Source organism: Apus apus, chromosome 5, assembly GCF_020740795.1.
Source record: "Apus apus isolate bApuApu2 chromosome 5, bApuApu2.pri.cur, whole genome shotgun sequence".
NCBI classification, from domain to species: domain Eukaryota; kingdom Metazoa; phylum Chordata; class Aves; order Apodiformes; family Apodidae; genus Apus; species Apus apus.
This window is the reverse complement of record NC_067286.1, coordinates 19,080,641-19,108,131: the sequence shown is the minus strand read 5'-3', so window position 1 is coordinate 19,108,131 and position 27,491 is coordinate 19,080,641. Positions and strand designations below refer to the sequence as shown.

Sequence of the window (27,491 nt, the reverse complement as noted above, 5' to 3'; positions counted from 1 at the left end):
GCTGCCTTCGTCCACCCGCCCCGCGCCATGAAGACCAAGTTCTGTAACGGCGAGACCGACCCTTCCCCGCTCGGGCTCCTCCTCGGCTGCGGCCCCGGCTCCGGTGGGGGCGGCGGCGTCCTAGCCGCTGCCGGGCAGCCCCCTTTGCCGCTGGCTCACGCCGACTCCGAAAGGAAGGAGCCCGTGGCGACGAGCAGAGGCGATGGCGCCACGACCCCGCCTTCCGCGCTGCTGCTGCCGCCGCCTGAGGAACCGCTTCTCGACCCCCGAACGCGGCGCAAAGCGTATCTGTGGTGTAAGGAATTCCTGCCTGGGGCCTGGCGTGAGCTGCGGGAGGAGCAGCTGCGCATCAACCCCATCAGGTCAGCGCTGCGGAGTGGGGGTGGTGGTTGGTCCCTCTGGAGAGGGGGTGGGGCCGGTTGGTCGCTGCATGTCTGAGCTGCTTCGTGACGCCGGAGGTGCGAGAGATGAAGGTGTCAGTCTTTCCCCCGTTCCCTTTTTTTTTTTTTTCCCTCCTTTTTTTTTTTATTTTTGAGAAATCTCCTTCCAAAATTTTCTTTCCTGGCCGGAGAGGAGCAGGCTTGCTTGCCGCGTGGAGGGCGACTGCGCATCCGTCTCCCGCATTGGCACTGGGGCTATACGGGCATCCCTTCCTCCGCACACTGACGTGGAGAGGTTTGCTGCAGGGATCCACCGCCTCGGCGCGGAGAGTCTGGCCCGGGAAGCAGTGGAAGGCTCTGGGTTTGCTGCGTCAAACCTTCCCCCGCCCGGGACCTGGACAGGGTGGTGGTGCGAGGTGGCTGGTGCTGCAGCGCGACAGCAACGCCTTGGCCCTGAGCCGGGAATGATGCTCCGGACCTTGACGGTGAAACTGCAGGAGCTGCTAGATACTGCTGCACTGAATACGGACCTTCTTTCTGAGGAAAAAAAAGTGTTGTTTTTTTTTCTTTTTTTTTTTTTTCATGACCCTAACGGTTCTGAAATTAATAAATTAGTGGTTAAATGTGGTGTATCGATGATGTGAATAATACTTTAGCATAGGTAGTAATAAGTACTTGTGTCTCAGCACGTTGGCAGTTGAAGTATGTAAATTGAGGATGTTCCAGAAGTTATATGTAATGTGAGATCTTTGCCTTCTTTGCGGAATTAAATAATATCTTTTTTTAATACCAGTCTGGTGTGCTGGTTAAACCGGTGTTAGTTCAGAGAGTAATTTTTACTGACTGCTTGTCTGGTACTTGATTTTTTCTACCCAATCAAATGTAGAGTTACATACAGTTTCAAAGGATATGATTGTCCGCTTCTCCCCTCGGAGTATGCTTTCTTATTGGAGAACACAGTATCATATTGGTTTGCTGATTCTAGTTTCACAAAAGTCAAGCACTCAGGTGTGTGTTCTCTAATGTGCATGTCAGTATTGCCACTTTGACTGTATTAGTGCAAATCACGTTTGTGAACAGCAGTTAAATATTTGGTGTCATAGGATGAAGAGCTCCAGTCCTTCTTGTTTCAGAGCAAATAAATAGATTTGCATCTAAGTAGAATACAAGTATAAAAGCACATTTTAACTGCTGTGGCTGTGATTTGGGAAAAGCTATGGGAAACTTTGAAAATAGGTGACCTTTTGGAAGGGCTTACCTGTAAGTAATTTGCAGCAGTAGGCTATTGGTGGCTTTATCTGCATAAGAGTGAGATGTCCTGTTGACCCTTATAAAAGCTGTTGAGTCTACCAACCTTTTAGGAGACCAATACCTTTTATTAGACTCCTGAATGGATTTACTTGTTTAGAGGTGACTTTTAAACCTTAACTATAGTGGAACTTCTGTTGAGTGGAGTTCAGCCTCAGTAAGACACTTCTGTTTGGCTGGAGAGGTATACAAAAGAAGAGTTTCTGGGCTTTCATGCAGTGTACACAGGCTATGCATGTGTTTAAATAAGTAAATAACTGTACGGGATTTTGAGCTCTAATTCAGTGGGTTTTGTAGAGTAGGTTTCAGTGTGTTTAGTTCTGTTTAAGTATTGATATTTTCACCAAAGTCTGTATCAGAGTCTTAGAAAAGGTAGTCAAAAAAGCCCTGTCTAGCACAGTTTAAACAAAGTCATAAACGTAGCTCCTATAACTAACCAATGTTCTGATTGCATGTGCTTTGCTCTTAGTCTGATATCCTTTCCATCTGTTTATTCCTACCTGTTCACCTTCCTGGTTCAAAATAACTTATCTCTTGTCTCTAAATATACTTTTGGATGCCTGCCAAGCCCCGTGGTTCTATTCTGTCTTCTTGAGCACATTGCGCAACTGATGTTTTACGCTGTTTTCTCGAGATTTCTTTTTTCCTGCTCAATCAATGACTTTGAATACACACGCCAGTCCTCCTCCTCTGTATCATCTCCCAGCAAATACGTACTAGTGTTCTACTACTTGGTAGATCTTTCTCCGGAAGTTCTTTTCTACTTTCCCACTGCGTTGTAAGAAATCCCAGAAAAATTATTGGAAAAAACATTGAGAGGAGTGTCAAGTTAGGACTAAAAACTGTGTTTTAGCCACTGCATTTTGGATCTCCTGTGGATTACTCGAATCAAAACTCACTGCAAGATAACATTAAATACTTATGGTTTGGGTTTTACGAAAAACCGTTACTTTGTGAGGGGCAGTGCATGACAGAGGTGCTACTATTTAAATTCTAGATTTACTGCAGTAAGTTATGTAGCATGCTACAAGTAAAATTACTTTTAAAATCTGTGCTACCTCATCACTTTGCTGCTAGCTACTCTATTTGGATTGTATCTGGTTTTGAAAGTGTTTTTTTAATGGTGAGACAGGTGTGTTTTTCAGTAGAGCTGATTTGCATTTCTGTTTTGCAAATAAAACAAGTTTCAGTACTTTTTTTTTTTCTCTTAAAGGAAGAAATCATAGGGAAAAATCTATTGCAGAAGGGAAATTTGAAAACTTGTTATTCAACATTGATAATGAAGAGGATGAAGAAACTAGTAAAGAAAATGTGGGTTGAGTTAGATGTGTTCTTACAGGGCTACTACAACTGAAGAATTTTAACTTTTCTAATTTAGTTTCTATCTTTCTTGATAAACCTGTAGAAGAGAATTGCTGTCACTTTTACCTATAAGAGCACTGTTGTAAAATAGTAATTATGTGGAAAAACTAGCATGCTTGTGTAACCCCTGAATTATTGAAGCACAGGACTCCCTAGTCTGTGTCTTATCTGATAAGATTCTGAGTGTGACTTCAGTTTAGATAAATACATGATCAATTTATTTAAAATAAAGAACTTCTTTAATTGTAAATTTCAGCATTTAAAATTAGTCTCTCAGAATGGTAGCATTAATAAGATTAATTTTATCAGTGATACTTAGGTTAAATTGTTGAGCTAATCTTTGTAGCTGCCATCCCAGTGATACTAGGTCTTACTTAAAAATTAGAGTTTTATACTCACTGCATGATTTTAAGCTTATTCTGCTGCCTACTTGTTTGTGCAGCCAGGTATGCCTGACAAGATCCTAGCATCACTTTCTAGAAGTTCTGAAAACAGTTGAATTAGCAGAGATCTACACCATATCTTAGGTGCCTGTTGCGTATTACATGTTTGTTCGTAGTTTGAGCTGTAATTTGGATCAATATATATTAAGAAGCATAAAGCTGCCAGTTTTTCTATTGAAGCTTAATTGATAATGTTGGAAAACTGTTTCTCGTATGAGAGTAGATCAGTTAGTCATGCTAAAAGGCTGAATAGTGCACCTCTAATTTGTAGAAACAAAACCTGCGTGATCATCCAAATTAGTGGATAAATGTAACTTTCTTTCTCTTGATAGAGGTGGCCTCAGCAACATGCTGTTCCAGTGTTCACTACCTGATACAATTGAGACAGTTGCAGATGAACCACGGAAAGTTCTCCTGCGCTTATATGGTGCAATCCTGCAGATGGTGAGTTCATAGAATGCTTTAGGAAGGGGAGGAATTCTGTAGCTTAATTGCGTTATCTTTGGAGATCTTTATTTGTGATATGCTGCAAGTGTATGTTGCTTTATCCTGTTGGGAATGTACTTTAGTGGTAGTATGGTAGATTGGTAGCTTAAAGCAGCTTTCTCTATAGTTTGTTATTGTCTAGAACTTACCCTCCTTTCTATACAGATCCTGACTGGCGTGTTTCAGCTGAAGGCTCATGTACTGTCTGTTTGATCAGTAATGTTTCATTTATGTTGTTAAGTTTGGACTGTTGTGTTTCAGAAAAATGATTAAAGTTTGCTTCTGTACAGTATGTAGGACTTTGGCATAACTAGCAAGATGGCAAGAGACTGAGCTGCTTCATTTTAGTCTTGGTAGCATTTAAAAACCTCAGGTAAAAGTTGAAACTGTCAAACTTGTACAGTGCTCAAGTGTTTTATTAGATCTCATGGGTAATTGTGTTGCTGGAAAAATTGATCTATAGTGTTAGAATAATAATGAAGCACAAACATCAATACTGTACAGCCGTTTTGTTCCAAATAATTCTTTCCTAAATATTTCATATGCCATTAGTTGGTATAGAAGTTTAACCAGGTGTTTCTCAAACTCTTCTAATGTTACTTTAATTAGTAAAATGTAAATATCATTAAATTTGTCAAACCTTAACAGAAGTGGTTGGCAAATCTGTTCAAATTATAAGAATTAAAATCAAGAATATTTTGTAAAGGCAATCTTTTCTAAAGCTTACAGGCTGTTACCATAGGACTGTACAGCAGATCTTCTCTTACGTATCTCTGCTATACACTTGTTTATATTGCAGGTAAATAATTGTGTTTAACCTTAAGGTAAATGGCAGCTTCATAAAATTACATTTGGATGTTGGCAATTGTTTCTATTTGACTTTAGAGGGTCTGGTTTTATTATCCATTCGTTTGATGTTTTTCAGTACTCAGTCACTTGCTTTGAACAACTTATCCAATATCTGCTGGAGATTGACTGTTTCTGAAGTTTCAGCCCATTTGTCCTGCTTCTGCTGCCTTGACCAAACAATATTAAAAATCTCATTGTATGCTGTCACTTAACTAGCCTTAAAGTGTTTTTTTGTTACACTCTTTGAGGTATTAACTTTCCAGTGGTAGAAAACTTAACTAGAAATATGTAAAAGATTCCAGTTTTTGAAATAGCATGAAATGCTTGACTACACTACTGTATTTTGGTTGGGAAAGTTAAATTGTTAAATAAGAAAAGTGTGTAAAAGTTAATTAAAACTTTAAATAGTCTTTTCTTCAGTTTATGAGAAACCAAAAGCAAAGTGAAAAAATAATGTTGAGAAACTTTGTTTTCAAAACCACTGCTAGGGTTGATGCTAAAATTTATTTTTAAAAAATTATTAATGGCTATAATGTAATGCTGACTTAATATGTAGAAGCATGGGCTGTAAAACTGCTGTAATGGTAGAATTTCTGTTGCCCAAGAGCTGTGAAGAAATGTGGCCTTTTATTTCAAAGGAAAAGTAAAGTAGATTCTGAAGTTTGGTTGTACACCTCTTTCTTTTCTGTGCCCCTATCCACTGAAGAAATCAAAATAAAATTTTGGGCTCTAAAATCAGAACTAATTTTCTTTGAAAATTTTAATTGTGTTCATAACTTTCTAACATTTCTACTCTTGGTGTTAAAAGATCTTTTGCGATGTCTTAACTTCCTTTATTTCCTTAGTGGCAGTGAAATGACTGCTTTTGTTGGTGCAGTTCACTAAAGGTTAAGTAAGCAGAGAAAGTCCCAAGGTAAAACTTTCAGATTGCATTGAGGTTCACAATTTTTGTCGACAAACATTTGTCTCTTCCAGCCCCTTTACCTTAAATACAAGTTAAAATATAAGCAAACTTTTTAATTGGGATATTTTGAAAACCTCACTTAGAATTCTTATGAGTTCTTGGGTGGCATAAACAGAATCTTGTAACAAGCCTGTTAAAAGTGAGTAACTTGATTTTTTTTTTGGTAATATTGCTTAAGCTTAAAGCCCTATAGAAATTAAGGGACACTGCTTAAGTAAGTTGAGTTTTGAAACCATATGCTAAAATCATGACTTAGTTCTCAATTACTTAATTGTATCTGCCACTGGGTGTTAGTGGTTACCACTTTTTTGTTTCAGCTTTTGTAGCATGTTTTAACTTCTGTCTGTTTGACTTTCTGTTCAATTTGAAACTCAAAAATCATTTATAATATCAGCTCTTCTTATTAATTTATTGTAAATACTATAGATCGTAGCAATCTGTACCAAATTATTGTATGTACAGAAGACAAGTTTAAGTTAAAATTTTTAATCGAAGTGAAAAATAGATACTAACTTAAGAATGAATGATACTGACACCATAATTCTTTGAGCCACCTTTTAAAGGAATTTTTTAAAAGTTTGAGATAGCCCCAGTTTGCTTACTATGTCTTGGAAGACACAAATGTCAGTACATGAAACTCATCCAATATAAACCATGCCAGTTGGCTAAAGCTGCCATACAGGGAAGGCTTTGTGCCTTCCTCTGTCATAGCTGATAGGTTTAAAGCAATTTTTTGGGTGCATGACTGTTCTGGGGGGAGTTGGGAGGAGATAAACTGGACTGACTCAGCCATTATTATGAATGGTTGCACTGGCATGGATGCTTAAAAATCAAGAACTTCTCTTGAGTATATCCTTGAGCAGAATTTTTTAAGACAAGTTTATGCTTGTGACAGATTAAAATACTAACAAAATTAAAACTCAAATGTTTGAGGCACAATGCAGATATGTTCTACATTTTAAAAAAGGAAAATGTCTTATTATGCTTCACTTACTCTTGCTCCAGCTTAGTTGCTAAGTTTAAAGGAGAGCATTAAACGTAAAACTTCCTTGTGACAAAATATTTGTAACTGTAGGCTATTATCAATGTTTAAACATCTGAAACAAAAGATTCTCCAACAGTATGCCTCTTAATGTCTAGACTTTAAGATTGGATTTTATGTGCAGATGACTGCAGTATTTCTGTTTAAATTCAGAGCAACTAAAACTTCCTATATGTTAGAAATGCTGATAGGTTTTCAAGTTAAGATAGTATCAACAAAAATTAAGGTGAATTTCAAGTTTACCCATCAAAAGGTAACTTGGGGATTCATTCCCATTTTTTTACATGTGTCAAAAGAACCTTGAACTGTGATTCACTGGGGCTCTAATATTTTGCAACAGCCAAAACAAAGTCTTGTATATAAATGAGGAAAAACAAACCAGTACACCTAATGTTCCTCTCTGGTCTCTCAATTCCTTATGTGAGCAGATGTAAAATCAGTACAAATGGTTGCCACACATCTGTGGTAAATCTTTTTCCATAACTGCCTTGCTGCCTTTTATTTTTGTTACTAAATAAAATGCAGACTGCTGTGTAACTGTAATGATCAACATCTTCTGTCATTGTTGGTGTCCATGTCTGTTTGTAGCATGGAATAACTACAAATCCCTGGCACTAGCAGACAGTTTGAAAGAAATCAAGCACTTCTTATGGGGGTATATTTGTGTTGGGTGGAGTTAATGGTGTTCTGGGGGTAATGTACCACTTTAGTTGTATATGCATGTGTTCTCTGCTGCAGGCTTGCCCATGCGATCGTGCCTTGAGCACTCTGGTTTCCAGGTGACAGACACGATTCACGGTATAGTATGAGATCTCTGAAGTTGGAGCGTTCTCTATAGCTTTCATTTTCTTTAGTACTGGATTTTATTGTTTAAAAATAAGACTTAAGTAGCTCCAGCTACTTTCTGTTCATCTAAATGTTTACAACAATAATAAAATATCAAAGCACTGTCCCTTCCTTTTCTCTGCTCCCTCATAAGAGAATGGTAACTTGAAATGAAGAGGATTAGAGATGTCTTTGTGGCTTTTGTAGGGCTTGAACTGGGCATTATTCTTCAGATGCTAGATTCTAGGATTTCAGCAAATTTAGTTTTGTTTCCTTCAGTTCTGGCAGATACCAGTGATCAACAGCAGGAATAGCTATTGCTGAATCTAAAGCTGTTCGTATTCTCGTACCCTGTCTTCTGATAGCTTACAGAATTAAGAGAAGTGTCCCCTGCATAGGTTGCCTCTAACTGCTCAGGTAGTGCCTTGTAAATGTTGTAATTCCTTGGGATTTGAATTCTTATAAATTTGTCTAAATCAAAGTATTGCAATATTTTTAAGTCTTGAAAGCTGAGTAAACTCAGAAAAATGGAGTTGTAAGACTTAAACTTCTGGGCAGGGCTAAGAGTTTTTTTGGGGAAAAAGTTGCATGTTGCTCTTTTATACAGAATTCTCCTGCCAAGCATCCTTTGGGATTTTTGACACAGAGGTCATCTTCCAGCTAAAAGAGAAATAAATTTGGGGCACTAGCGAAAAAATGAAGGAACTCCATTTTCTGTGTCAAACTGCTGGGTTTATAAACACTGTCCAGTCATCTTCTAGGCACAGATCAGATAATGTGCAGTGTCTCCAATTCTAGGATGTTATACTTGGAACTTTCTGCCTTAAAATCCATTTACATTATCACAAAGTTAACTCTACAGCAACTTCTGTCTCTGTGCATGTAGTTGTTCTCCCTTACTAAAATTGTAGGGAGCATTATTAATCTACTTTGAGAATAAACCTTCTGACAATAAAAGAAGCACAAATATTTAAAGAAATATTAACTAGAAATGGACATGTGTTCTGCGTCTTTGAGAGAGTGATTTAAATACCTCCAGCAGTTGTTAAATCCTTCAATTATTTGGGTACTAAAATATCACTGTTTCAGTTGAAGTAAGTAGCATCCAGAATGGGACATAAGTTGGAGTGGAGCTATTAGAATTTATGGAAAAACTAAAGTTTTGATTGGTTTGGCCAAGAACACAAGCTAAACATGTAGATCAAATACCTCATGGTGTAGAATGTTTCACTTTGAACCACTGTTCACATCTGTTACATAAAACTGCATCCTTTTTACTTTATTCTCCTTGACATGTACTGGAGACACTCTTAGTTCTAGGCTGAGTACATGGCCACTTGTCAAGACTGATCCTCTACAAGCTTCCATTTTTATTTGCAAGTTACTTACAAATGACTTTGTATTCATTCTCCTCTGGACACGAATGCTCCATGCTGAGGGAACAGAAAAGAGGAAGGCATGCTGCAGAAGTCTCCCTTTCTGATGATTCTGCAGTACATATCCCTAACTGTTTCTTTCTAATGGCACAGTAGTTGCCATTAAGTTATCTCCAACACTAATTTGAGGTGGACTCTTAGAACTGGCTAGCTGTCTATGCAGTGTGACTTCTGGAAAGTGGATGCCAGTTCAGGTTCTAGGTAAAAACCTAATCTGCTTACCTTCTGATGAACTGAACCAGCACCATTAATCAGAAAGGACTCTTGGATGGTGAGTAACTTTCTGACCAAGAAAAATCTGAAAGATGGAGAAGTGGTATTGATGTAGGACATGCTTGTTCAGAGAAGCCCTCTGTAAATTACTAATATTATTGAGTAGTTAATGCATTTAGCTTAAGTGAATATGTTTTGATTTCATTGATTTCCTTGAAACGATTATAAACAAATAGTAGTTTTCATATTGTCTTTGTTTTAAACGTATCGTAGTGGAATGGAAAGTACTTGCTTGAAAGACCATTGATACATGTTAACTATACTTCTAAAGCTTCTGAAATACTGTAACTGTATAACTTGTGTAAATCATTAGCTTGTTAATATAGATCTTAAGGCAGCTGATGTTGCTTAACTGTATTCCATTGAGTTTGTATTTCCACTCTTGTTTTGGACCTGGTTAGAGCTTTGGAACAGAAAGGATTACACATGGTTCCGTGAATTAAAAGGTTTTGTTCAGAAGCTGGAGATGCAGGCTACCTTTGTGGGCCTCTAAAGCTAGTCTGGTTTAAACAGTCAACTCTGATATTGCAACATAAATAGCAGCCACAAACTGTTGAAAATTCTAAGCAAATATTTGCTTTCTGTTCTCCTTACCTTCAAGCCCTTTAAAGGACAAGGGTTTTAGTACATCTTGAATTTTAAATGTGCAGCTCTATCAAAAGCATGTGCCATTGAGAGTTCAGTTGCTGAGCCTATGGTTTGATACACTGAAATGTCTTTATAATGACTGTTAACAGCCCTAGCACAATACATGTGTGAAATTTGTTAATGCTTTGCTACTATACTGCAGTTTTAAATGAGACGTCTTTAGCTAATGTAGGCAGTTCATTTGAAGAAAAATTTTGGATTTGCACAACCAGTGGTAAATGTATGGCCTAAACAGTATACTTAAAGGAAATTCTAATCATAAGCAGCTTGGGAAATAAATTAATAGAAAAAAAGGAAATGCTTTCCAAGCTTCATAACATGCGTCTTCTAATAGTTCTTCTAAGGCTTTTCTGTACTGTTTGTAGTGTGTCTCTTAAGTGCTTTAGCTGAAAGAAGAACATAATCCCAAATGTCATGCAGAGTAACTTAATTTTCCTCAGTTAATGTTTCTCTAAGCTTATGCATTGAAATCTTGTTTTGAAATACTGGGAAACAATAAAAACATACCTGAAAATCAGTTCTCAGACTATTTACAGAAGTGACTTGGTTTCAGTGGCACATCCTTTTGAAAGATTTTGGAATCATTGACATAGTGTGGTGGTCAGAGGTCACATGGATACTAGTGCTGTAGCTGTAATAGATCCAAGACAGTGTTGAGACATCTAGTTAATTGCAGCTGGCACTTCTACTTCCTTTGTTCTGGTGGTTGCAGGTTAATCATGTTAAATTTCATCTTCTCATTGTGTTTGCTTTTTCTCATTCATAGAGGTCCTGCAATAAAGGAGAGTCTGTACAGTCTCAGAAGGAAAATTACTTGCAAGTGAGTAATTAAATTTGCTTATTTCACAGAATTTTATGGATTACAGAGATAATTATAGACCCATTAGCCTCAGCTCAGTCCCTGGGAAAGTCATGGAGTAAATCAGTCACAAGTCAATTGAAGCATATGATTGGGAAAAGCCAACAAGGATTTACCAGGGACAAATCATGCTTCACAAACCTTATTGCCTTCTACAACAAAGTAACTAGCTTGGTTGATGCAGGCCGAGTGGTGGACATTGACTCCCTGGACTTTTCCAAGGCTTTTGACATGGTCCTCCAGAGCCCTCCTTCTGGAGAAACGGACTTGTTATGGCCTTGATAAGTGGTCTGTGAGGTGGGTGGGGAGCTGGCTGACAGACTGTACCCAGAGGGTGATAGTAAATCACCTCCTCAAACTGGCAACCAGTCACAAGTGGATTTTCCCCGGGAATCGATATTGGTCCCAGTGCTGTTTAACATCTTCAGTGACCTGTGTGTTGGGATCAAGAGCACCCTGGTGAAGTTTGCTGACAACACCAAGATGAATGGAGAGGTTGGTATTCCAGAAGGGAGAGCCACCCTCCAGGATAATCTAGACAGAGTCAAGGAGTGGGCTAGCAGGAACCTTACAAAGTTCAATGGGGAGAAGTGTAAGGTCTTGCACTTGGGAACACGTAACTCAGGAGTGCAGTTCAGACTGGGATCCACCTGGCTGGAGGGCAGCCCCGTGGAAAGGGACCTGGGAGTCTTGGTGGATAACAGGCTCAACATGAGTGAACAGTGTGCTGCAGCAAAGAGAGCCAACAGGATGCTGAGCTGCATCCACAAGGGCATCACCAGCAGAGATAAAGAAGTCATCACCCCACTCTGCTTGGCACTTGTCAGACCATACCTGGAGTATTGCGTTCAGTTTTGGTCCCTGCTCTACAAAAAGGATGCAGACAAGCTCGAGAGGGTCCAGACAAGGGCCACAAGGATGATCGGAGGACTGGAGGACCTGCCATATGAGGAGAGACTGAGAGAACTGGGTTTGTTCAGCCTTGAGAAAAGAAGACTTGGGGGAGACCTTATTACCATGTTCCAGTATTTAAAAGGTGGCTACCAAGAAGATGGAGGCTCCCTATTTACAAGTCACATGGAAAAGACAAGAGGTAATGGGCATAAGTTGCTGCTGGGGAGATTCTGATTGGACACAAGAGGTAAATTTTTCACCATGAGGACAGTCAAATACTGGTTTAGTCTCCCAAGGGAAGTGGTAGATTCTACCACATTGGACAGTTTGAAGTCTCAGCTTGACAGGGTGCTGAGCCATGTCATATAAACTATAGTATTACTTAGAAAGGTTGGACCGGATGATCCTTGAGATCCCTTCCAATCTGGCATTCTCTGATTATGGTTATATGATTCTATGATAGAGAAATGTGGTGATCCTGCTTGTTCTAAAACATTAGTTACTCCACTGGGCTTCTGAGCTGTGTTTCTAGAAGCTTTAATGAAGAAATCTACTTGCTCATAGAAGTAACATTAGCATGTAAATACTTGTACGTAATTTGGAAAAATTTAAGCATTACAACATTATTAAGAAAAATCCCTCTGGTTCTACCCTAAATGGTATCTTACAATTTCTACCACTTCTATAAATAGATATTGTATCAGTATATGTCTATTTATGGATATCTAGTACTAAGCTATTTCTTTAGTAGAGGAAGATCAGTACTCTGCTTTACCTAATCCCTATTTTATAATACATTGGTGAACTGTTCTGAGTAAAGTATGTGAAGCTTGACATAACTTCCTCTTGAACATGGAGTGTGTCTGATTAGCACTGTGCTTAGATGTGTGTTCTGCAAACTTTACAGTTCTTGCATTTGGAACAATTTCTGCTTATGCAGCATAATGGTTACCTGAGTGTAATTTTTCATCAAGTCATATAAAAAGATGTTGGTAATTTAGATTTCTACCGTAGCAGTATTTTTTCCAGTAAGGGATAACAGTGCAACGTGTTAACCAGATGTTTTGCTTGTGAAGTACTACTGTTTTTCAGCTCTGTACTTGTTTAGACAGTGATTAGGAAGAAGTACATTTTACTTATCAAATAAGTGCTGCTTTTCTCCCCTTGTGTTTTCTTCCTTCTGGGAATGCCATTTGAAACAGTTCAAGCAGTTCTGTTTTTTTGCTAGTGACTTAAAACTGGTTTTAAAAATTTTGTTGTTGAATTACTACTGTTGAAGTTTCATTGAACTTTCAGCTAAGTTTACTGGAGCAGCTTCAATCCGTTGAACTAAGACTGAATGGAAAAATGTACTGATTTGACTCCTCAGTTTTCTTTAGAGATGAAAAATGAGGGTGGTTTGATTTCTTCCCTGCCCAAGCCAAGTTCTAAAGTTCTAAAAGAAAAAAAAATCCAGACCAGCCCTACCCTGGTGCCAGCAGCTCATAGAAGCTTTGCAGTACAGTAAGCAATGCTTGGAACTTCAGAACTGTCTTTGTTGCCTGAAAATAGTGATTCTAAGCTGGTAGTCTATTGTTTTTTGCTATTAATCTCATAGTGATGGAACTTCACTGTTGAATCAGTGAATTCAAGAATTCCTGGCAGAGTGTGCATCTTAATTTTTTTGAGGCTAGGTAAAAATTGTAGGTAAAAATCAGAGGAGTTAATGTCATCCTTAGGAGAGAAGAAAAGTCTCTGTATAATCTTTGTTCTGTATCACTGCCCGAAAGCATTGTAGGTGTTCAGAGCTGCCTGGTGTTTGAAAACTGACTAGAGATGGCATAATCTTCTGTCAGTTTTGTAGGAATTCCGGTAGGAATTATTTGTTTTATCTTGGTTTTGCTGTAGTTAAGGATTACTTGATCAAAATATATTACTATTTCATGTATTTTATAGTGAGCTTTATTAAAGCAAGAATAATGCAGAAGCTACAGTTCCAACTGAAGTAAAGAAAGGCTTTTGATCTCTCCTTGCCTGAAGGGGAGTTGTGTACAGGAAAATTCTTCTAAAAAGTGTTTATAATTCTTAGGTTTGAAATGCAACATTCAGGTTTAAGTATTCATTTAGGTGTGAGTCATCAAATCTTCTCCAGAAGCTTGTTTTAAATACAAGTGGTCATGGTTGTATCTGTTTGAAACTGGTTAAAATTGGGAGCTTCAGAGCTTAAAACAATGGGCAGTGTAAGTATATTGTATTTGTAGGCATTGAGGTACATACTTGGTTACAATGCTTGATCGTTTAAAAAAGTAATCAGATGAATATTTAACTGATTTGTTCAGTGTCCAAGTGAATGAAGTATGCTATAGTTTTCTAATGTGCTTTAGTAGTTCATTTGCACGTCTGAGATTGACAGTAGTATATAGAGTGGAGACTTGGAAAAAGGTCCATCAGGTTGTGTTGAGTTGTGGTAGCAGGGGAGGGGTGCCAGGAGTGACTGCTTTGAGAAGCTGCTGAAAGCTCCCCCGGCTCCAAAAAACACAGCAGACTCCTCTGACTAAGGCAAACCCATCAGTGGTAATGGATGCACCTTTGTCATTATTCAAGATTGCATTCAGGAATGGGAAACTGCTTTAAGAGCTCAGGGCTGAGGAGAGTTGGAGGTGAGAGCAATGCTGGAGCAGAGATACCAAGGTCGGTGAGGAAGGAGGGGGAGGAGGTGCCTGAGCAGGGAGTCCCCTGTGGCCCATGGAGGAGCACAGTGGAGCAGCCAGTGAGGGACCATAGTGGAACAGATGGGGACCTGCAGTCATGGAGACCCTGCACTAGGGGAGGTGACTGCACCCAAAGCAGGCTGTGACTCTATGGGAAGCCCACACTGGAGCAGTCTGTTCCTGAAGTCTGGAGACTTACTTCAGTGAGTCTGAAGCTTGTTCTGGAGCAGCCTGTTCCCTCCCCTTGTGAGAGGAACTCATGTTGGAAGGTTCATGAGGGAGACTCTCCCATGGGAGGGACCTCATGGGGAAGCAGGGAAAGACAGTGAGGAATCCTCCTCCCTGAGGAGGAAGGCAGAAAGTGTGTGACAAACTGTCTCTAAACCCCATTCCCTGTCCCTCTGTGCCACTGTGGGAAAGGAGGCTGAGAAATGGGGAGCAAAGCAATTTGGACCTGGGAAGAAGGGAGGGGTGGGGTGAGGTATTTCAGGTCTGGTTTTTGTACTGTTTGCATCTGATTAGTGATAAATTGATCATGGAAGGGCCAACTTTGTTTTCTTCAAAGATCTACTTGCAGGAATCCTTGCAAAGCCTCTAGAAGGAAAGGGAGTCCAGGAAATCTGGTCAGTTTTTAAATACAACTTCCTCCAAGCCCAAGATGGGTGCATTCCTTCAAGTAAAAAGTCAGGCAGAGGTGGTAAACAACATGCATAGATAAGCAAGGATCTTCTGAAGAAATCTTGTGGAAGAAAGAAATTTACAATTCCTGGAACTAGGAAGTTTTCACTTGGGAGATGGGATGTTCTCAGGGTATGTAGTAAGACAACAAGAAAGGCCACAGCTCTCTTAGAACTTAAACTACCAAAGGAAGTTAAAGAGAATGAAAATAACTTCTTCAACTATATCACTAGTAAAATGAAACAATAGGGAAAATGTAGGCCCACTGCTGAATGAGGTGGGAGCCTTGGTGACAGAGAATGCAGAGAAGACAGAGTTGCTGAATGCCTTCTTTGCTTCAGTCTTTACTAAGACCAGTCCTCATAAGCTTCAGACCCTGGATACAGGAGAGGAAGCCTGTAGGAGGGAAGACTCTCCACTAGTCAATGAACAGTGAACAGTGAACAATGAACAGTGGGTCAGAGATCAGTTATGTAAATTGAATGTGCACAAGTCCATGGGCCCTGATGAGATGCACCCAAGAGTGTTGAGAGAGCTGGCTGATGTTATTGCCCTACCACTCTCTGTCATTTTCAAAAGCTCATGGCAGACAGGAGAGTTGCCTGAGGACTGGAGGAAAGCCAATGTCGCTCCAGTCTTCAAAAAGGGCAAGAAGGAAGATTCAGAAAATTACAGACCAGTCGGCCTCACCTCCATTCCTGGAAAAAGGATGGAGTGGCTAATTTTGGAGGTCATCTCGAAGCACATGGAAGAGAAGAAGGCTATCAGGAGTAGTCAGCATGGATTTAGCAAGGGGAAATCACGCTTGACTAATCTGATAGACTTCTATGATGTTGTGACTAAATTGATAGATGCAGGGAGACCAGTGGATGTAGTCTACCTTGACCTTAGCAAGGCTTTTGACAAAGTCTCTCATAGCATCCTTGTGAGCAAGCTCAAGATATGTGGGATAAAAGAATGGACAGTGAGATGGAGGTAAGAACTGGCTACACAGTAAGTCCAAAGAGTGGTGATCAGTAGTGCAGAGCCCAGCTGGACACCTGTAACTAGTGGAGTGCCTCAGGGATCAGTGCTGGATCCAGTCCTGTTCAATGTCTTTATCAATGACCTTGATGACGGGACAGAGTGTCTTTGCAGCAAGTTTGCTGATGACACAAATCTGGGGGGATTTCCTGATTCACCTGAAGGCTGTGCAGCCATTCAGCAAGATTTGGACAGGCTGGAGAGCTGGGCAAAGAGGAACCTAATGAGATTCAACAAGAGCGAGTGCAGAGTCCTGCACCTGGGAAGGAACAACAAAATGCACCAGCACAGGACCTTGGTAGACAACAAGTTATCCATGGGACAGCAATGTGCCCTTGTAGCAAGAAGGCCAATGGTATCTTGGGGTGCATTAAGAGGAGTGTGTCCAGCAGATTGAGGGAGATTCTCCTCCTCCTCTACTCAGCCCTGGTGAGACCTCACCTGGAGTATTGTGTCCAGTTCTGGGCTCCCCAGTTCAACAGGGACAGGGAGGGAGTCCAATGGAGGGCTAGAAGGATGATTAAGGGACTGGAACACCTGCATTATGAGGAAAGGCTAAGAGACCTGGGACTTCTCAGTCTATAAAGGAGAAGACTGAGGGGGAATCTAATTAATGTCTATAAATACACAAGGATTGGCTGTCAAGAAGGCAGGGACAACGTCTTTTCACTTGTGCCTTGTGATAGAACAAGTAGCAATGGATTCAAACTTCAGCACAGGAAATTCCACCTCAACATGAGGAAGAACTTGTTTACTGTGAGGGTTTCAGAGCACTGGAACAGAATCCGTAGAGAGTTTGTAGAGTCTCCTTCTGTGGAGACTTTCAAGACCTGTCTGGATGCCTTTCTGAGTGATCTGCCCTTGTTTTGGTCCTTCTCTGGCAGGGGGGTTGGACTTGTCCAACCCCTAACATTCTGTGATTCTTTTCCCCAAATGGAGAAAGTTTTGCCCCTGACCCTAATTGGTGAGTGAACCCTCCCCATCTTTGTCTAGACCTGCAAGCTTTTACTTGGATTTTCTTCTCCCCATCCCATAGTGGGGAGAAGGGTGAATGAGTGGCTGCATGGTTCTTTGTTGTCTGGGCCTAAGCCATGACACAGGATATTATGAAGCCTTTGTGCCTGAGATGCCTAGATGATAATATTATTCCAGAGCTCTCATTGAACTTGTTCTCAAGTGACCACCCTGTTACAGTAGAGGAACTTCTTTTGGTGCTCTTAAACTTGTTTGCCTTTCAAAGAGTCAGGCACCAGAGTCCTTAAACATGAGTATACTTATATACTGCTGCTTATAGATACTTGCCTGAAGCAATTAGTCTTGAAGCAGATCTTTGGAGAGAGATGTAGCCTTCCTTGCTAACACTGCTGACAGAAGTTTACAGACTTCTAGTTGTCTGAAGTTTCTAGGTTTTAAAGTATGTCTTAAAGCACTAGGGGTAGGCAAACATGTGACAGAAGTAATCCAAAAGTACAGTTTTGAGTAACTGGAAATTTCACTACTTCTGGTTTTCACTTCTGATGCAGCAGGGGACATTTTAATGAAGAACATTTCTCTGGCATTTGCTGTTATCAAAGTATCATGAGCTGATGTTTCAGTAAGGTGTGAAAACAAGGATCTGACATCTTAATAGGAACTGGACTTTGTAAATGCTCTGTTGGTGTACCAGGTAAAGACAAATTCAATATTGGCTAATAATGGAGTAGACGTTCAGTAACCTGTTTCTAATTTGCTTTTTGGGGCTTGTCATTAGGCTTCAGAACTGAACTGAGAAGTTCAGATCTGTAGTGATGAGGGCATGTGAAATGATTAAAAGTACGTGGGTTTGATGCATTTGTTCAGTTTGGAGGAGGTGAGATGGAAAAACAGTGGAGGACATGGATGCAATACGTTCATATGCAAATCATCTTAAACTCTGAATTTATATTCTTGATGATTCTTACTTTTTATTGAATTTAAAGCTTCAGAACATACTTACATGAGTCTTTCCTACATTTCAATATAAAATGCTATAATTTTTTGAGAAGACACTAGAATAATGTCAGGCCAGTAATAAGAATGGAACTGCCTGGAGTATATTCAGGGTTGAACTTGTGTAGAAAGAGTTGCTTAGTGTGTGAGACTGCAATGATTTACAGTAATGCAAAATATTCCTTGTCCAAAATTAAGAGCACAACATTAATAAAGCTCTCATTCTGATGCTTTTTAGTGTCATGGGTCAGACTTTCCTGCTCAAAAGTAGGCAGAGGCTTATGAGGCCTCTAGGATTTGACTGCAGCTGGGTTCTGGTTAACAGAATTGCTAGAAGTAATGATGTATACTGTGGCTTTTGTGTTTACTTACAGCTAATCTTAGCTACCAAGAAAGCTATATTTCAGTGATTTTTACTGTATTTCAGACTTATTTCTATTTTTTTTTAACATTCATAATAACCTGTCTGTGATTTCTATGGACTGAGTTTACTAATGTAAAGAAAATCTTGAAGAAAATTTGTTGAAACTTAATGTATATTTGGAGGTAGAAAAAGAAGAATGCTTATACACACACCATGCTCCTTAGCAGGGGTTAAAATTATTTCTTCTATAAAAAAAAAAGTTAAGATCTAAAATGTGCTCAACAGAAGCAAATCCTAAGTTGTTCTTCTAAATGAAAAGCTGGTTTGTTCGTTCACTTAGTGTCCTTTTGTGAGACAGTGTTCAAAAGTGTGTTAAAATAGCCAAGGATAATATTTATAGTTACTGTGCTGTGCTTCAGTAAGATAAATTCCTTCAAGAAATGAATGTGCAGAGTTCCCACAGGTTAGGGAGGAGAGGTTTTTGGCTTTTGCATAGTTCTCCTTTGACCTGGCTCACCAACAGTACCTGTAAGTACTTCCCCGGCTTTGAACTTGAAAGCAAAATATTTATATAGCTCCCATGCTAGCTATGAGTTGTTACTAGTCAAACTTTATTAAGTAAAATATTGTTGTATTTTTAAAGCTAGAATTTCTCGCTTAGTAGCAATTTAGCTATGATGCACAACTAAATTAATTTCTGTGCAAGTACCAGCTAATACTTGGTTTATTTTATATATATATATATTTTTAGGGGCCAGAAGCCATGGTTCTGGAAAGTGTTATGTTTGCCATTCTTGCAGAGAGAGCTCTTGGTCCAAAACTGTATGGAATCTTTCCACAAGGACGATTGGAGGAATTCATTCCTGTAAGTTGTTCTGTTCATGATTAGGTCGTGGGCTGCTGGTAGCTGTCTTAATTGATCATGACAAGGTCTCTGAACTGCCTAGAAAAGCAGAGATGTTGGGATGGAATACTTGGCAACCTGTACTAATTGGTAGCTGTACTTTGATACAGTTACAGTGGGTGTTGGAGAGCCCTATTATACCTCTTGCCAGAGAGAGAGATCTAAAAACTCTTCAGCCATAGCAGAGACTAAGAAATAAAGATAAAAAGCATGTTAGATACTGAACACTGTACTGGAAGCTATGGAGTATCACTTCCCTTTAGCAGGAACAAGAGCAGATTATTTGATGTTCTTAAATATTTATGCCTAATCTGCTTTGAAGATATTCTTCGTGTGAGATGTGATATTCCCCAGGTCTTGATCTAGAAGAAAATTTACTACATCTGAAGTAAACTAGGCTGGCTGACTCTGCTTTTATGATGACAGCACTTTTGTAAGTTCATTTGGGATGAAAAAAGTACACTGCTTGAGCACTCTGCCAATATTCTATACTGTACTACATAAAAGCTAGTGTTAGTGCTTGTAATTAATTACAAAAGCATGATTAATTCAATTAACTGTATTTTAAGAATACTATATTTTATTACAGAGCAGGAAACTGACTACTGAAGAACTAAGCTTACCTGACATATCTGCTGAAATAGCTGAGAAGATGGCTAGATTTCATGGCATGAAAATGCCATTTAATAAAGAACCTAAGTGGCTTTTTGGAACAATGGAAAAGTAAGTTATGCAATACTTCAAAGTATGCAAAAAAGATGACCTGTTGTAATTTTGATAATCAGATCATTCTTCCTGAATGTCTGAGAGCACAAGCTCTCACTGTACACAGAAACTGTTTCACAGTTACTTGAGTAAGCTAAATTACCTTGAAGAACAGTAATATTTTCTTAAGTAACTTTTTTAAAACTTTTTTGGGTTTAGTTTAAGTGATGTCTTAGTATGGGAAGACAAATATACTTACTGTCACAAATGCTGTACTATTGTTTCTATTTTTTAACAGATACCTAAATCAAGTGCTGAGGATTAAATTTACCAGGGAGTCCAGAACTAGAACACTAAACAAACTCCTCAGTTACAATCTCCCACAAGAAATGAAAAATCTACGGTAGGCTGATTTTGTCTACCCCTGTTTTCCAGTTTTCAGTTTCAGTTTGAAATTGTAGGCTTGTTCAAACATGTTATACAGTATAATACCTTATATTCATTTTACTTTACATTGTTTTTGGTTCTGTAACCAGAGTCTCATATGACTACAAATTGGTATGATCAGTTGCTTATCAGTGAGGTCCAACTCTGCTGTCCTCATCTTGGGCTCCTAATTGAGAAAATGGTCTTGGCAGAAGTGAATAGTATCATAGAATCATAGAACTGTTCAGGTTGGAAAAGACCCTTGGGATCACAGAGTCCAACCATCATCCCTACTCTACAAAGTTCTCCACTAAACCATATCCATCAACACCACATCCAAATGACCCTTAAACTCATCCAGGGATGGTGACTCAACCACCTCCCTGGGCAGCCTATTCCAGTGTCTAACCACTCTTTCTGTGAAAAAAAATTTCCTAATGTGCAGTCTAAACCTACCCTGTTGCAGCTTGAAGCCATTCCCTCTTGTTCTGTCACTAATTACCTGTGAGAAGAGACCAGCACCAACCTCTCTACAGTGTCCTTTCAGGTAGTTGTAGAGACTGTTGAGGTCTCCCCTCAGCCTCCTCTTTCTCAGACTAAACAGTATTAAACTAGTACTTCAAATTCTTACAACAAAATCCATTATTTATTTGGAAGTGGGACTGAACTTAGTGATTTGTTACTTACAAGATCCTATATTGCTGTTTTCTAGAGCAATCCTTGAAGCTACTTCCTCACCAGTTGTATTTTGTCACAATGACTGTCAAGAAGGTAGGCTGCTAATATTTCATTACCTTTTTCAATGATACAGTAATAAGCCTTTTCTGGTTTCTTGTTTCTGAGAGGTAGTCCTGTTATCAAGGTACAGCAGCTGAACTGAAGCAGCAGCCTGTGTGTGCAACAGTTGCAAAACAAAGTGCATTGACTTAAGTGACCCTTTGGCTAATTAAGAGAACATCTTGTGTCATAACTGGATTAAGCCAAGTATGTACACATGCTCTGTTAGTACAGGTCAGTTGATGATGGGAATCTTGGGTGTTTGAAGACCATACCTTTCTTAGCTGTCTGATTAGTCCTTTTAAAGAAAGATATTGAAAAAGTCCAGTGAAGGGTGAAAATTGAGACTATGGTAAGTTTGACTCAGCAGTTCTGGTAATAAACATTAGGAAAACCTTATCCACCTGTTTTTAGTGCGCACACTCTCTAGGAGTCATGGAGGGAATAACAATTTTTCTGAGCCAGTTCTCTAAAGAGATTAAAAGACAGCAGGGTTGAAGGTGGTGGGTATGCTGTGTTTGAAGGTGGTGGGTATGCTGTGTTTGAAGGTGGTGGGTATGCTGTGTTTGAAGGTGGTGGGTATGCTGTGTTTGAAGGTGGTGGGTATGCTGTGTTTGAAGGTGGTGGGTATGCTGTGTTTGAAGGTGGTGGGTATGCTGTGTTTGAAGGTGGTGGGTATGCTGTGTTTGAAGGTGGTGGGTATGCTGTGTTTGAAGGTGGTGGGTATGCTGTGTTTGAAGGTGGTGGGTATGCTGTGTTTGAAGGTGGTGGGTATGCTGTGTTTGAAGGTGGTGGGTATGCTGTGTTTGAAGGTGGTGGGTATGCTGTGTTTGAAGGTGGTGGGTATGCTGTGTTTGAAGGTGGTGGGTATGCTGTGTTTGAAGGTGGTGGGTATGCTGTGTTTGAAGGTGGTGGGTATGCTGTGTTTGAAGGTGGTGGGTATGCTGTGTTTGAAGGTGGTGGGTATGCTGTGTTTGAAGGTGGTGGGTATGCTGTGTTTGTGCTTGCTGTTACCTTTACAGTGGGTAAGCTGAATTGAGCTGGAAAGATGCTAAGGTCGGACCATGTACGTGGGGCTGTTTTGTTCTCAGGAGTCCCAGTCTTGGTAGCTAAGGCTGAGGAATTGGCCTGGAGGATATGTGTGTAAGGATAGGCAGCATGAGAGGAAGAAGTCACTGATATGAGCTCTGACGAGCTATCTCAGTAGTGGTGTAGTTGAAGATCTCATTGCTGTTGTGCCAAGATGCAGTACCAGAGGAGTCAGAGCGTGGGGGAAAGATTTGGAACCTAAATTTTCAAGGTGAGGATGGAAAAGGCAAAATACTGTGCTTGTTCCTCTGTTGCAAGGGTATGGCATAGAGATGTACCTGTGGAGAGGGGGCAAACTTGAAGAAATTTGAACTACTCTAAACTTATTTACTAATTTACACTTGATAGAGGCAGGCTTGATGTCTTTCAGATGAATTATAGTGACAAAGTGAATTGAAAACCAGATGGAGCAATCTCTCTGTTAAAAAGGAAAAAACTGAGCTTTGCTGTAGGTACTGGTTGTGCCACATAATAGAATAGCAAAGTCATTGGTCTATGGCATTCAGGCTGCTGAAAAGTTGTTCCCATCCCAAATGTTGTGTGATCAACAGTAGTCCTATGCAGATGTGAGAGATGCTGCATAGTTTAGAAGTCAAACTGTGGAATGAAACAATTGAACAAGGACTGCTAATGCTGACAGTGTCACCTGGTTAGCTGCATGCTAAACCCTGGAGAAGCAGGACCATTGGGAGAAAAATCTACCTCTGCCTGTACAGAAGAAAACTTTCTCACTTTCAGCTTCACAAGGTTTATACAATATTTTTCAACTTTCAGTGAACTGATACATAGTGCAATTTGGTTTTTCCTATCATTCTTCTGTACAGATGTAAGGGATAACTGGGATTATTTGAACAATGTTTCTTAAGATAGAGTATTGCTTTTCTGTAATTTCCCTGGGACTTTATTGAACATACTGTGTTACCTTAACATTTTCAGGTAATGTTTTGCTTCTGGAAGGCAGAGAGAATTCAGAAAGCCAAAAGCTGATGCTCATTGACTTTGAATACAGCAGCTATAATTACCGGTAAAGCACTTTATTTTCGATTCAGCAGGAAGGTGTATTACTTTCTGCATGCTACAGTGAGCAAGTAATGCACTGCTAACTTTCTGTGTGTTAGTAATAAACAGCAAATATAAGAGTAAAAATACCTCTGGTCCTGATGGTATTGAGTATAGGCATACAGCAGAGTTGGAGCTGCTTGGTGGTCCACGCTAGAGACCGTGTTTATTCACAAGTGGCTTTGTGCTAGCATGTCAAAATTTCTTTCTAGTGGGGAGATTAAGAGAATGTTAGATTGTATGGGTACATACGTACATAGGGTAGGTTTGTTTCTGCTTTTTTTCTTCGGTTCTTTCAAATTACTTACTCATCTGTGCAGATGAGTAATTCTGCTTTTTTCAGTACATGGTTACAGAAAATGCTTTCTGTCCTTAACCTCAGTCATCTAGTACTGGTGTTTAAGAGTGATCTAGGTGTGTGGAGTCATTTGGATCATTAAACTGTAGCATAGCTGGAACATAATCGAACTCTGAATTCCAATAATGTAAAAGTGGGATATGTTACATACTTTGAGTATGACTGTGACCTCTTTGCCTGTAATAATGCTAACATTAGAAATGTGTCTGACTTTGTGCTGAGATTTAGTGCATACTGAAGTATCTTAACTATCTACTTGGTAGCAAAGTCTAGGATTTTCTTGTAGCTGGTAGCTATTATTTTTGACTGCCCATCTTTACTAATTGATTTTAATAACTTGCACAAAAGCTGTATTCTAGTAATCAATTCACTACCTCCTTTAGCAAAACTGCAGTAAGTTCTAGGTAGCTATATGCTTTGAAACTTGATTTTAGGTTTGCTTAAGTAAAAACAGATTGCTAGTATGCAAATATTGAGGTACTCAGTCTTTATCACTTTTTCAGAGGATTTGACATTGGAAATCACTTCTGTGAATGGATGTATGATTATACATATGAGAAGTACCCATTCTTCAAAGCTAGTGTTCTTAAATACCCTTCGAAGAAGCAACAGGTAGGTACTGTCAATGTTTGGAAAAAATAAATTAATACTTACTAAAAGGCCTGGCTAGTTCTGAAAGAAGTAAGTATGTGTGGAGATTAACTGGAGTTGTAACTTGTTTACTTGTCTCCTAGCTTCACTTTATCTCCAGTTACCTGTCTGCATTCCATGATTGCTTTGAAAGTCTGAGCAATGAAGAGAAGTTAAAACTAGAAGAAGAAGTGTTAACAGAAGTTAACAGGTAAGTTGTCTTTCACAACTTTATCTTGAATCTTCCACTATGGTGCATATACTTCTATACTTAACTGGGTGGAGAGACATCAGCCAAGAGAGATTCTAAACCATTTATATGTGATAAAGAAGAATCTGTCCATTGTAACCTTTAGATATGTGGTATAGACTATTAGTGGAGTAAGCGAAATACTAATTCATGGGCAAGCTAATGGATTTATTTTTATAATGTCATACTTGATGAAAAGGTGTGGACATCCCCAGCTAGGCAATACTATTCTAACAGGATATTCAAATAATGTTTTGTGACTTAGCTGAATATGTCAATAAACATAGCCTTGTAATTTCAGGTTTGCCCTTGCATCACATTTCTTCTGGGGTCTGTGGTCTGTTATACAAGCAAAGATCTCATCCATTGAGTTTGGTTACCTGGTAAGTTATTAAATTGTAGTTTGGTGTAACTAAAGCTGTGTATTCCAAGTAACCTGTGGTGCATTATCAGAAAGTAAGTGAAATGGCCTCTCACAGCAACTGGTATATTCTAGGTGAAGTAAATATTTTAAAAATAGATTAATTACTAGTTTGTGCTCTATACAGAAGAATGTAAAGAAATCTAACATCATAAAAACATCACAAATTCATCACATTGTTATGTGAGACTAGCTTTATGTGTCTGGCCTCTCAGTGGGATGTGTTGCAGTGAAGTGTTCTTCTTCAATAAGCTCCTGTACAAAAAAGAAAGCTAGTAAGCAGCAAGTGTGAATTTAGAAATTAAGTAGTCAACACATGTAAAAACACATTAATACTATATTCAGTGTTGGGTCATAGGCTATACTTGAGAAAAAGGTCAGTTTAACTCTTGATAGATGCCTAGTGTACTGTAAAGTGATGTAACTTTCAGGTACACTGAATATTCTGCAGGAAGTGTTGCAGAATCCATCTTTTTTAGTTCCTGTTTTTCTGACATGCTGACAGCAGCTAATACTGTTACAGTTTAAATAAGATTGGAGGCCAGAACACACCTCTGGAAAGATTATCCTTCCCAAATAGACTTAATTAAGGCATTGAGGTGATGGATTATGAAGGTCACACAGTTAATACAGTCATTATGCTTCCCCATACCAAATAAGAAAACTCAGCTGTGTTTACTATATTTATTGCTGAATGTCCCTTATTTCTCCAGGAATATGCGTTATCCAGATTTGATGCATACTTTGATCAGAAGAAGAAGCTGAAGGTGTGAATGTGGGAGGACTAACCATAACTGTTGGTTAGTGTAAGAAGAGGGCAGCTGGACAGAACTTTGCTGTGCTTAGGCTACTGTATTTCTAATTAAGTTCTCACTGAATTCTGGTTCCTTGAAACACAGATGTACAGTACTGAAGACTTTAAAGATTACTTGTTTACAGTTTTGTAAATACTTGGAATGAGATTGGGAGGCAAAAGTAAAATGCAATAGTGCAATATTATTAAATGTTTTTGATCTAGAAGATATGTTATGGGAGAAGCTTACAATTAAGTGTCAGTATGACATGCGTCAGAGCAAACAGTGTTACTGTGAGTACATTTTCTGGGGGAGGTGTTGGCATTATGGTTAACCTTGTAAGTAGAACACTTGTAAAAGATAATTCATTGTAGACATTGTGTCTCAATGAGAAGGAAGAGTGAAGGAAAATCAAAGGAGACAAAGTGTTGTAGGCTTGAAGTCTTACTTTGAGATTAGGTTCAGCATGCCCCATGAACACAACAGAGTTGCTGATATGTTACACTACGTTAACCTTAAAGCAGCTACGCACATTGAAGTGGTATGCTTTAAAGTGCATACATGAATGTTTCTCTTACCTGGTGTGCCTGTGAAGAATGAATGAGCTTTTAACTGGACCTTCTGAAGGAGTTTTTCTTATACTGTGCATTCCATGTCCTTCAAGAACATTCTTTAGCCCAGCCTGCTTGTCTCTTAAAATGCTGTGTCCTGCACTGGGAGTGGCAGCACTGGCAAGAGTGCCTTGAATTGCTGTTATCAGCTTCCCAAATAACTAGATTGGAATTGACAGTACTTGTAATTAGAGCCCATCTCTCTCCTTGTGTTGCCCAGTACATTGCTGTAAGAAGTGGTAGAGCCAAAGACTGCAGAGAACTCCAGGAAATTGCTGTTCTGCCCATCCAATGCCCTGTGGTTTGGGAGGTGCTATTCTTGCACCTTTGATTTCCATCATGTTCCAGCAATCCAGTGAAGTGGAGCTTCTTGTGTGGAACAATGTGTATATTGAAACTTGAGTATAATCTGTGTACATGTCATCTAAAGATTTATGTAGATTTTTGGGAGTTTGTTTATTTTGAATGTTATTTGTTTGTGCTTTCTAACATACTGTATTATATATAATAACATTCTAAGTCTGCCCTTTTCACTTGTATCGCAAATACTGTTTCAAGCAGCTGAAAAATATTAAGCATTTCATGTACTGTATAGCATAACTTGTAAAAGCTGTCATTTTATTAGTATAGAAAATAATTTTCCATACACTCAATTATTAAGACTTTATAATAAATATAAAGCACTTAAAAATATTAGCTGTTGTGGTTTTTAAGTCTTTTTTTATATCTGCAGCATAAAATAGATTAAGATTCTGGCCTTAATCTATGTTGGAAGTAATTTCTTGCTTACCTTCAAAGGCAGACTAATTGTAGCTTTAACCTCAATGCTGTGAGATATGCCTTCTACTGAAATATGTCTTTAGCATTTATTGTGTAACTGAATACTAATAAAGTGTGAGGGAGAAAGGTGGTTAAAGCAGGTGATGAAAAATAGACTGAAGGTAAGTTTATAAATTCCACAATTTGTGGTAGCTT

General features: G+C 39.1%; 1 protein-coding gene across 3 annotated transcripts; it reads left to right on the top strand.

Annotated features, from left to right (window-relative positions):
* CHKA (choline kinase alpha) lies at nucleotides 1-27,192 on the top strand. Of its 3 annotated transcripts, none has more exons than XM_051621711.1 (12): nucleotides 1-362; nucleotides 3,826-3,937; nucleotides 10,783-10,836; nucleotides 19,244-19,357; nucleotides 19,986-20,119; nucleotides 20,400-20,504; nucleotides 21,240-21,298; nucleotides 23,330-23,417; nucleotides 24,314-24,422; nucleotides 24,545-24,651; nucleotides 24,992-25,073; nucleotides 26,737-27,192. In XM_051621711.1, exons 1-12 carry the CDS (start codon nucleotides 28-30, stop codon nucleotides 26,845-26,847), a joined length of 1,410 nt encoding a protein of 469 aa, XP_051477671.1. In that variant the 5' UTR covers nucleotides 1-27; the 3' UTR covers nucleotides 26,848-27,192. The 3 variants fall into 3 exon arrangements, with proteins under 3 accessions (XP_051477671.1, XP_051477673.1, XP_051477672.1); XM_051621713.1 differs by having other exon boundaries at nucleotides 25,825-26,779; XM_051621712.1 differs by lacking the exon at nucleotides 1-362 and adding an exon at nucleotides 2,718-2,999.
* The last annotated feature ends 299 nt before the right edge of the window (nucleotides 27,193-27,491 follow it).

Excerpts from the sequence above, each read along its gene's own strand:
- CHKA (XM_051621711.1), top strand. The coding sequence starts at position 28 with ATGAAGACCAAGTTCTGTAACGGCGAGACCGACCCTTCCCCGCTCGGG. Across the intron at positions 363-3,825 it reads CTGCGCATCAACCCCATCAG|AGGTGGCCTCAGCAACATGC; the intron begins GTCAGCGCTGCG and ends TTCTCTTGATAG. Across the intron at positions 3,938-10,782 it reads ATGGTGCAATCCTGCAGATG|AGGTCCTGCAATAAAGGAGA; the intron begins GTGAGTTCATAG and ends TCTCATTCATAG.